Source organism: Lampetra fluviatilis, chromosome 6, assembly GCF_964198595.1.
Source record: "Lampetra fluviatilis chromosome 6, kcLamFluv1.1, whole genome shotgun sequence".
Classification (NCBI taxonomy): Eukaryota; Metazoa; Chordata; class Hyperoartia; order Petromyzontiformes; family Petromyzontidae; genus Lampetra; species Lampetra fluviatilis.
Genome location: NC_136280.1, coordinates 14,517,517 through 14,529,274, shown reverse-complemented (window position 1 = coordinate 14,529,274; position 11,758 = coordinate 14,517,517). Strand labels below are relative to the sequence as shown.

General features: G+C 52.0%; 1 protein-coding gene across 1 annotated transcript in view; it reads right to left on the bottom strand.

Moving 5' to 3' along the window:
- Positions 1–3,388: 3,388 nt before the first annotated feature.
- Positions 3,389–11,758, bottom strand: part of LOC144933190 (formin-binding protein 1-like) — a 53,998-nt gene continuing 45,628 nt past the window's right edge. The window contains exons 12-14 of the mRNA XM_078857818.1: positions 10,689–10,780; positions 8,721–8,860; positions 3,389–8,010 (exon numbers count right to left, since the gene is read on the bottom strand). Of these exons, the coding sequence (XP_078713944.1) occupies positions 7,868–8,010; positions 8,721–8,860; positions 10,689–10,780 (375 nt within the window). The 3' untranslated portion in view covers positions 3,389–7,867. The remainder of the gene's footprint in view (positions 8,011–8,720; positions 8,861–10,688; positions 10,781–11,758) is intronic.

The window sequence follows — 11,758 nt, the reverse complement described above, 5'->3', positions numbered from 1 at the left end:
AATATGCGATCACATATCACCGTGAGGGTGGGGTAATGCATGTTTCATTAACTTAGCCCACTCACTCATTCAAACGCACAAAAGTGTAACACAATCCATGTGCATGCATGGGCATGCACATGGATTTATTTATTCGTTTGCCAATCACCTGGCACTGTGGTCGGCACACTCCGCTCACCATCGGGCTCAAATTCCGCCCGAGGGCCTGCTCGGATATTTTATCCATCAGTCCAGCCAGGGTTGATAAATTGAGTACCATTTTTGTGAGGCGTCGACAAGTGCTCGTCCTGTGGGAACTCAGATCCGCCAAAGGAATGTGGAATTGCCACCTACTGTCGTGGTTCAGGATCGTGAACAGCGATGAGCGCTGCCGAATGAGCAATCGAGCAGGGCGCCACTTTTGACCATTTTATCTGAAGATGTTCATTTAAAAGCAACGCAGGAAAAATGTGAATGTTAGTATTCGTAACTACCAAAGAGTTCTTACCGAGTTATTAATTACTATGATCAACTCATCGACCGTACAGATTTACAGACCCTATGTACTACTTTTATTTTACCAGGTAAAGCCCACTGAGCTGTGCAGCTCTTTTTCAGAAGCGGCCTAGCCACAAATGATAGCTCAACGAAGTGGCCTATCACGTGGCAAATGTATCGTAGCCCAATACTCTAAACGCATGTTTATAAATGTGAAAGGAAAAATTGGAAGATGCGGATAAAAATCCATGCGACGATGGAGAAAACACGCAAACTCCAAATATAGAGCAGGCAAGAGGGTCGGAATCGAACCCACGACTTCCTGAACACCAGGCGAGATCGTTAACATCTCGTCACCGTGGCAACCCTATGACCGTGTGTGCGTGTCATTTTATGTTCGTGACCTTGTTATTGCTCCACCACTCGGGCAATATAACTAAGGGCCCTCCTTGCGGCACGTTTTACATGACTCGCCACACACTCCCCATCGATCTCACAACCAGTGTCGCAGACGACCGACCTGCCCACGGACCCACACAATCTCACCGCACAGCCCGAGTCCACGCGACGAGTTATCAGCGGCGTCCAAATTCCATTGCCACGTGGGCTTTTGCGGACAAAGTGGTTGTCGAAACAGGGCGGTCGGCGCTACTCCCTTTAATTGCAGATTAAAACGTATTACCTTGTGCAATACCCCCCCCCCCCCCCCATGCAAACCACGTAGCCACAGGTTACCAGAATTGGGTACTGGTGATCATCGTCATCATCCAAGTCCAGTCATTAAACATGTCCGTTCTTTAACTGAGAATGATATCGCGTGCCCGCGAGCAGTCAACCGTGGCGCCGCTGACCCGGCCATTTGTCAATCCACTGACCGGATGAGGGCCACTTATGTGGTTTTGTGGGCCGCTTTTTGACCGCGCCCACTCTGGTCAGCATGGGGTGGTGAAGGGCAGGTGGCCCATGACCACCGGTTCGGACTCATAGATTTTGCTGTGGCCAGGGGAGTCAAGATCGTGGGGGCCATAGCGCAGTGTTATGGACCACCGGGCCACCGCTGCCCCACCCCAGCATTTTTTCGCTGCCGCAAGATGCGCGTGGAGGATGCCGGGGGCCTTCGTGGAAGGTAGTTAGGTGCAAGCGATATGGAAGTTCAGAAGAAGGGCGTTGTGTCGATGCAATCGGGGAGAGAGGAGGCTGAGAAGGGTGGAACCTGTGTATCAGGGGAGCGGTGCGACGCAGTGGTGAGCGCACTGCACCACGAACCAGGCCCCCCCCCTCCCGAGTTCGATTCCCGCTCACGACCAACACCTTTGACGGTTATCTGGAACGGTCCTGGGCCTCAACTCAGCCTCAGATGAGTACCTGGTGCGATGTGTAAACATCGCCATTGGGGAGACAAAGACGGCCGGGCGTGGTGTTGGCCACCCAACCCCCTCGTATGCCGTGCCGGCCTTCGTAGGTGCTACTCGCTAACAGCACTTGCCCCTACAGTTTAAGGCTACACGGAGGGGGGGGGGGTCTTTGTCTTTGTTTGAAGGGCAGGCCACAGAAATGAGATCAGAGGCTCTCCAACATCATCGGCAAATAAAATAAATATCAACATACAGCACCAATTGTATTCTGATCGTATTGCCCCTCCACCATCGCCCCCCCCCCCTGGATCCACCAGTGGGAGTGGCGCGGCACAACGGATGTCAACAGGACGGGAAGAGCTGTGACGTCAGTTGACAAATAACAATGTGAACGTCGGTCCAACGTTGGCACGCTGTTCACTGGGTGGCGAGATACTGAGAGAGCAGACCTTTAAGAACCTTGTAAACGCCTTATCGTTGCATAATCTTATTACAGACCAATTCAGACCTCGACTTAAAGCTGTCGTGACTGCAGGAATACATATTCTATGGGTCTTTCGGTAAAGCCACGTAGATAGAAAAATAATTTACAAAAATATCACGACGTTTCGATCGCAACACAAGCAATCGTCTTCAGGTGAGGGTGCTTGTGTTGCGATCGAAACGCCGCGATATTTTTTAATTATTATTTTTCGATCTACGTGGCTTTACCGAAAGACCCACAGAAAACAATTCACCCCGTGCCCCTTATACATCTCAACGTTCATCCTGCAAAGTCCCAACACAATGGAGAAGCACGAACGACCGCACCCATCCTGCGCACTGCCCTTGGGCACAGCTCGGGGGGGTAAGGGGCCGTCCATAAATGACGTCACGCGATTTTGGACGATTTTGGACGATTTTTGACCCCCCCCCCTTCGTCACAAAAAGTCAGACACCATCTCCCCCTCAAATATGACGTCACAAAGCTCTGCCCCCCCCCCCCCCCCAAAAAAAACATGCTTCAAATCGCTTTAAACTATTGTCATTATAGTGCGTATTTAATGTGGCGCTGCACTCTGATGTTGTAGGAGAAAACGTTTATTTAAAAGTCTATTTAATTAAGTAGAACGTGTTGTCTATATTTATTTAAAGTTGTGCATTTTGATGTGACGTCACATTTCTCAACACCCCCCCCCCCTCCCCTAGGTGCGTCACGTCATTTATGGATGGCCCCAAACGCTGCTGCCCATAGTCGCCGGTGCTGTGGCGTGGCTTGTGTGTTTGGGAAATCCTTAATTCCCGATCAAATGTGTCGGCTGCTGCGGGGATCGCCGCCACTCTCCAGAGTTAAAAAACGAAAATCTGTTCCACAACTCTTTTTTTATTTGGCCGTATAAATGTTTTGTTGTTGCTCTTAGGTTTTTTCGGTAAAGTCACGTAGGTAAAAAATAAAAATAAAAAATACCTACGTGACTTTACCGAAAAAAAAACTAAGAGTATGAATCCTTGCAGTCACGAAAGCTTCAAATCTAGAATTTTTTGTTGTTGCCCGCATTGAAACGGCTGTATGCCACACTCAATTGCCCTGTAAAAGGATGCGGGGTAAACCGCATGGGTTGACAGCTGTGGCAACGGCAATGTGTGTGGGGGGAGGGGAAACCCCTCCCGCGTTACTGCGCAAAACTTCACGAGAGATGACGTCGGTATTTGCATAGCAGCTGGACTCGGCGCTACTCGTCATCAGCGCGATGACGATGTGGCGGCTTCAGAACGCCGGGTGGATTTCGATTTCGCGATTCACGTTCGAACCACAACGAGCGTCTTTGAAGGAAGTTTTATTGGTCTCAGGGAGCGGGGGGGAAGAAGGCACTTGCAAGGAAGTGGTCGGCGAGTCCCACAATACAAATATTTGTTTTCTTCAAATTATATTACATCCGATGCTTATGACACGTTACAACGCAAGTCCTGGCCACTGAATCGTTTATTTGAAAAAAATGTGTCAATTTCAAACCGGGTGGAGGAGTGCCATTGCTTTTATATATACAAAGATAAAAGAACCCCTCCTCCTGTAAAGCCTTTACAGACTGTTGGGGCAAGTGCCGTTCGCGAGTAGCGCCTGCGAAGGCCGGCACTGTGGCACACGAGGGGGGGGGGGCAGCAACACGCCCCAGCCGCCTTTGCCTCCCCCAGTGGATATCTTTCGCACAGGGCACCAGGTACTCGTTTGAGGCTGAGTCGACCTAGAGGAGGCCCAGGATCGCACAAGAGCCGTGCTTCAAATCCGGTGGCTACAAACGATGCCGAGATCGTCCACCACCTTTGCATTGGCCAGCGTGGAACAAACCCCCGGAACGGAGTGAAAAGGCATTCAAAACGCTCTCCAGTCTCGTCCAGATGCAACGCAATTCATAGGGCAAGGGCCGTTTCAAACCAGCGATGTTGCTTAACTATCTAATGATGCGCGTGTGCGCTCTTCGATTATAAAGTAATCCCACCGACGATGAGATAAAGGGTCCTCATGTGGTGGATCGTTTCCTATAGTAGGGTTCCGTGCATCATCTCCTCTCGGGCATGGGCATTTTAAAAACCATATACATTTACAAACGCGTGACACCATAGGTTTTGGGATTCGTTTTAAAATGTGACGTAAAACTGATTTGTGATACGCACACAGTGGATTGGACGTCAGTTTGTGGGTCAGTGCCAAAAGTGGATTTAAAAAAAATCACGGTGCCTAGCAAAGGGGAAACACATTGGCCGATATCGCCTGTGCCCTGACCACGAGAACGATCACGGCCACGTTGACGCCAATAAAACTTTGCATGGGCAACTACAGTCCTCGAACACCTTGCCCAACATCCGGCATCGTGACGCAGCCAACGAACCGGATCATCGTGGCAGAGCAAACGTTGCGCCTGCCCATCTGTTTTGTAGACGAGACGGGTTGCCATCCGTCACCGGCAGCGCGTTATCTACGGAAGGTCAACTTCTTGCGCCACCGGTACGTGGCCAACCGTGCTGAGCGGGGCTACGGGGTTCTGGAGGTGCGAATTCCTAGCTGGCAAGTGCCGCAAAAGACACACAAAGACAAAGATGCCCCATATAGCCTTAACAGACTAGAGGGGCAAGTGTTTAGCCAGCACCTATGAAGGCCGGAACGGTACACGAGGGGGTGGGTGGCCAGCACCACGCCCGACCGCCTTTGTCTCCCCAGTGGCGATGTTTACACATCACACCAGGTACACATTTGAGGCCGAGTCGACCCAGGGGAGGCCGAGGACCGGTTCAGATAATCGTCACTGGTGTTGTCCGAGAGCGGGAATCGAACTCCGGTCGTCGGGTTCGTAGTGCAGCGCACTAACCGCTACACCACCGCTCCCCACGCACACGCGCTCGATCGATCCAGGTGAGAACTTCGCCAGATCGCCGTAGCAGGTGCAGCGGGGAAGGCCTCTCGTCGCACTGCGATGCCGAACATCATCAGCACTCGGCCGGACGAGCGGCAGGCCACCTCCGTAGGTCCGAAAACCGCTCCTCGGCAACTTCTCTCGGATTCCCTCCCGATCGTCTCGAGTTCGTGTAACGTCGCTCTCAATTCTCTGGGCTTTTGGTAGGCGGCGGCATCCGTGACAAAGGAAGATCTCGGACGGGTGCACCGTTTTGACGTGCTCTGCCGTGCAGAGTCTGACCACCCAACACCGCCAGTGCCGGCGTGCGAACAGCTCAGGTGCTGCGGTGGCTCAACAATGTTGTGGTTTGCCCCTGAGCTCCCCACCCCTCACCCCCAAACTTTCAACATCGTCTTGTCCACACGCAATCCCTCTAACCGTACCATGACAGGCCGATACCAGGACCCGACAAAGCAGTCTCGCTCCCACCAAGTGGGGAGAGACTCGCAGGCCAGAGAGGACGAAGAATGAGAATCCAACCCCCCACCTTCCTCGTCCAGGGACGTGACACGACAGTTACTCGGAATCATTGTTACTGCTCGGCTTTCCCTTCCGTGGTGCTTTTGATTTAATAAGATATCGTTACGCGCGCAACACACATTAATGACGTGATGATCTCAATGGGCTCTCATCCGATTTGATTAAGGTCAGCGATTGTGTAGTCAGGGGAAAGGGTTGAACCTCCCGACGTCAAGGTCGGGACATGGAAACTAAACTATTTAAACGAAAAACTATTTAGTATTTTACCAGGTATGGCCCACTGAGCTGTATAGCTCTTTTGTAAAGCGACCTGGCCACAAATGATAGCTCAACGAAGTTGGCTTTTCATGCGGAAATGTATTGCAGCCAAATACTCTAAACGCACGTTGATTCTAAATGTGGAGGGAAAAGCCAGAAGACCCCGAAGAAAAATGAACACGTGACCATGGGAAGAACATGCAAACAAATAAACTGGCGTTAGGGTCGGGATCGAGCCCACGACCTCCTGTATACCAGGCGAGGTAGTTAACATCTCGCCACTGCTGCGCTACGGCTCGTCTATAATATACTGTACACAACATGCAGTGGTATTCCCTCGTGTTTTAATCAACTGGTCACAGGAAGTGTATGCATAACCTGCCCCCTACTGGACATCATTCATAGCTCATCGGATTCCTCCAGTCTAAATACAGATTCTGATCCTAGGATGTAGTTCATGAGCCCAGATCAGATATTTCACTGGTCACTACGCACCTGAGGTGGGATCCAGTTTCTTCACGTGGCCAAAGACAGACTGAATTACGTGCTAACCACTTGAAATGACCGAGTTATCAAATAATTCACTCTTGTTGGCCGTACATATAATAAATCGGTGCTACGAAAGCTTCTCGAGCAAAGTTGGTACCAATTTATGCTCTGATCCATGGACGAATGTGGCCCACCAAAGCCAAGGCTAAAGACTGCAACAATTGGTCAACCGTGGAATTTTCTCAGACCGTGGCTCCTTCGACTCGTGGCCTCTCGAGTGGCCTGGGAGATACGGCTCGCCGAGACATCAAGAGGCACGGATCAGCGAGATGAGACAGAGAGGTGCACGAGAGACATAAATGAGTAGCGAGTAAAAGCGAGGTAAGGAGATCCGGGGTGCGGAGGCATGGAAAAGCGGTCACGTGCGCAGACTTCTAACGACGTCACAAAACCCACGTGACGTAAAGAGGCCGTGGCGATGTCACTTGGCCTGCCGGCATACGTGCCAAAAGGGTCGAGAAACCAACGAAAGTAACGGTAGCGGTGCGTGAGAATCCAGCGCTGCTGGTGAAGTTCACACCGCAAGTTTTGGGCCCTACGCTGTGAAACCCGGCGAATACGACCCAACTCTCGTGAGGGTTATCGTGCGACCAGTTCTGGTTAGAAATGCTCCTTGAGATTCCAGGGCAATGCCTCGGTAACAAAGCAGACGTCACCCCCCCCCCCCCCCCCCCGTTCCAGCACCACATAACACTCTCCCGGTCGTCAAAGATGCTCTCCTGGAGTTTACACGCTTGTGGATGCATATTCAGAGCGCTAGTGACAAAAATATTTACACTGTCAGGGCACATTCAAGGACCCACAATCAGAAGAGTGGCCTCTACTGTGACTTAACGGTGATTGGTACTACACTTTATCCACCCTGGAGGGATGATGGGCCGCTGAGTCGACCCCATGACTGGGATTTCGACTTGGCGAACGTTGGCATTGTGAGTCGAACATTCAGGACAACAGTGCCAGCTGTTCAGTTGGTGAATATATATTATATGTATTATTTATTATTTATTTGTGTACCTCACTACAATTGTATGGTCATGAGCTCAACTGGTGAAGGGGGGGGTCGCTTCAGCCCCCCGCCCCCCCATGGATCTCTCCGCGGTTTATGAAAATAAATTAGCACCAACCAATTCGTCAGAAGTCAACAACAGTGGCCGTCATACCGAGAGACTGGCCTCGGCCATAGGAACTTGGAAGTTTCACCGCCGGCTCAGGACCACCAATGGACACTCATGAGCACCGCCCCACCGCCCCCCCCCCCGCCCGATGCTCGCTCGGTGAGAACTTTGTTGTGGGCTGGCCACGCGCTCGTGGTGGCTCTCACAGCAGCAGGTAGGTGGTGGGCACGTAGCCCTGGGCCGGGCCCGTCTGCCTCTTCACCAGCGTCCAGCCCTGCCCCGTGTCGGCCTCCACCACCCACAGCACCTCGCCCTCCGCCACAGCTATGGTCCCGTCCGAATCGCCTGCACGCACACACCCACCACCACCCACGATACACCACCCACAATCACCACAAGAACAAAAACTGCCATTCGCCACCAAGTGGCAGTGACGTCACCACAGTGCTTGTGCCAGGCTATGTGCACGTTAAGGTCACGTGAAGTGTCGAACGCCCGTCGGCAGGAGGTCACGGGGCAGACCCAGGTGCTATGGGTCAACTGACTGAGATGACTGGGCGATGCACCACCTGTGCCCCCTATTGTGCCAACTTCACCACACACACCACAACACACCATCCACCACCATCCTCCCCCGAATCACCACCACCATACACAACCACCACACACCACCACCACCCACCCACCACCGCAATCCCACACAGGCATCCATCAGCATACACAGGGAGGGATAATCTCTCCATCGCTAGAATGTGTCCCGATAGTGTAAATATATTTCTCTAGCGCTCTGAATATGCATCCACAAGCGCGTAAACTCCAGGAGCAATACGGATAATGATGCCAATGCTGAGGATGCTGGCTGTTGCTGCTGATATTAATGATGATAACAGAATTGATGCAACAAGGTTAGCAATAGACATTTTGGGCCAACATTGGCCCAACGGGTTCCAACAAAGATGGCAACGTTGGCCCAACATTGGCATGTTTCCTGGGTTGTTGCGGCCGCTGATAATGATGCCGCTGATGCTGCTGCGAGTGCACGTCTGCGCGTTTACCAGGGAAGGCGTAGGCGGCTCGACACTGCTTGAACGGTTCCTTCTGGGGCTCCGCCTCGTAAATATCATCGTCGTCATCAAACTCGTCGTCAAACGATTCGGACGAGGTGGGCTGCGAGGGGCGGCACGTGGGCGTGGGGCTGCCGGGACAGAAAGACAGGAGACGGAATGGGACAGTGTGGGGAGGTCAGAGAGAGAGAGAGGGACTGTGAAAAAAAAAATAGCCGGCTTGATCCACAGACGACGAGGCCCTGATTCTCATCAATTCAACTCAGAAATCGCACTCAGCCTGGGGGCCTACAGCGGTCAGTGGACCGCGGCCAAAAGCACCACAGGGAGGGGGGGGGGGGACCCGTTTCGATCCCTACTGCAGCAGAGCTGGTGGTCACTTTCACCCAAATCATGTTGCGCGCTGTGGTCACAGTGCAAATCCCATTGTGATGTATGGAAGTGAATCTCTAAATGTATTAGTCTGCGTGTGGCTGCAGCTATCCCAATGAGAGGCAGGATGAGTAGCTAGTTAAGTCGAATGGCTGACTAAAAATTGTAATCGCCTACTTCCTTTATGATCGAGTATGAAGCTTCCTAGACAATGGCCGCCGGCCCGATATCCTGAAGGCAGGAAACCCCCACACAAGCCACGCCCAAACGTGATGCAGGCAATGTTGCCGATGACATTACCAAGCCCCGCCAATCGATTCTCATCCAACGGCACACGTTCGAGTAACCGAAATAACAATCGGGAGAGTGTTCGATGATTTAAATAATCCAAGGGAGCAGCTCTCATCTACACCACGCCGGGGAAAGGTCAGGGAGGCCAAGGTTACGAATCTCACGCGCTGGATTATTCGCTTATGGCACGAATGCACTCACCCACCCGAAAAGCAGCCTTAGAGCCAGGCTGCAATGTACGTGTTTATGTATGTATGTATTTTGAACTTCTTTCACACCGTACGTAGCCAACTGTGCTAATCAGAAGTGTGAGGGAAGGACAACATGTATATGCACGTGTGTGTGTGTGTGCATGCACGTGTTATGGGTAGCGGTGGCGTAGCGGTTAGCACATTGCGCTACAAGCCCGGTGACCCGAGCTCGATTCCCTTCAGAGCCAACACCAGTGACGATTATCTGAACCGCTCTTGGGCCTCCCTAAGGGTGACTCAGCCTCAAAAGAGTACCTGGTTCTACTGGTGAAACAAAGGCGGCCGGGCGTGGTGTTGGCCATCTATTCCCTCGTGTTGACATTGCTGGCCTTCAAAGGTGCTCACTAACCGCACTTGCCACAACAGTCTGTTAAGGCTGCATGGAGGATCTTTGTGTTTGTGTGCCCATCTGTGTGTGGCGAGTAGGGGGGGGGGGGGGTGTGGTAGTGTAGCGGTTAGCGCACCAAACTACAAACCCAGCGACCAGAGTTCAGTTCCCGCTCACGACCAATAACTTTTGTGAATATTTGAACCGTTCCTCTAGGTCGACTCAGCATTTAGTGAATACGTGGTGCGGTGTGTAAACATCAGCACTGGGGAAACAAAGGCGGTCGGGCATGGTGCTGGTCACCCACCCCATCGTGTGTCATGCCAACCTTCATAAGTGCTCGCTTATAGTACTTGCCCAAAAAGTCTGTGAAGGTTATACGGGGATCTTTGTCTTTGTGGAGAGTTTTGGTGATAACTGAACCCCATCCTGGGCCTCTCTATGTGTTGACCCAACCTGAATTAAGTGCAAACATCATTACTGGGCAAGGGAAATGTGGCCAAAGATGGCGCTGGTCACACGAGTGCCTTGTGGGGCACGTTCAGCCTCAACAGGTGTGGCCCATGCACAGCACGAGCCCCAACAGTCTATACACGCTGTACCAGAGGGCGGTGGTGGGGGGGCTCTTCATTGATCTGTGTGCGTATGGGAGTGTCATGTGCCTCGGGGTGCTGACTGTTGATAAGTGAATTCCATTCACACACGATGGCATCGCACCTCTCCGGCGGTCCCTGAGAGACTCGGTAGGAGCTCGTGCGAGAGGAGATGGAACGCGACAGGGGTTTTCCATCCACCTCCACCATCCAGATCTGCACGCGCGTGCACACACACACACACAAAGACAACGATCACCGATATAGCCTGTAGTAGACCGATGGAGCAAGTGCTGCGAGTGAGCACCTAAGAAGGCCAGCATGGCGCACGAGGTGGTGGGTGGCCAACAACACACCCGGCCGCCTTTGTCTCCCGAGTGCTGGTGTTCTACACACCGCACCAGGTACTCGACCTAGGGGAGGCTCAGGAGCGATTCAATTATTTGCCACCGTTATTGGTCTTGAGCGGGAATAAAACTCAGGTCACCTTGGTTATAGCGCAGTGTGCTAACGACAATACTGCCGCTCCCCACACCCCTGCACAGGCATGCAGTAAAATGCACACACATTGTGTACAGCCCTTTGTCAATCCGCTGCTGGATGAAGGCCTCCCAAAGCCACATCGGTCGTTGAGGTTGTGTTCTCATACTTCACCATGTTAGTCAGTGTCTCACAAACTGTCTCGCAGTGTCTCACCAACTGCCTCGTACTGTCTCACCAACTGCCTCGCACTGTCCCACCAACCGCCTCGCACTGTCCCACCACCTGCCTCGTACTGTCCCACCAACTGCCTCGTACTGTCCCACCAACCGCCTCGTACTGTCCCACAACTGATCAGATTATTTCCTCTCCCCTTCTGTTTTCCATTTTCAAAACCATCTCCGTCATATCTCCAGCTGATCCTTTTGGGATACAAGAAAATAAACATGCAGACAATACGTCGCCTTTACATATCCGTCTCTCCACATGAAATTTTAAGTATTTGTTATATAATCCATCGGCCGCAGAGCCCTCTTCCAGGAGGGCATCTTCTCAGGAGCATTAATTCAAATACCAGCACTGGTTTTTCGACATACCAGTGTCTCGTCAGCAGAGTCAGGCTCAATGCTAGAAAACTGCCGAGCTTACAGGCAAGGTACGCCTCTTCAAGATATTGGTAAACATTCGTTAGTTGGCCAATAACACCTTAATATA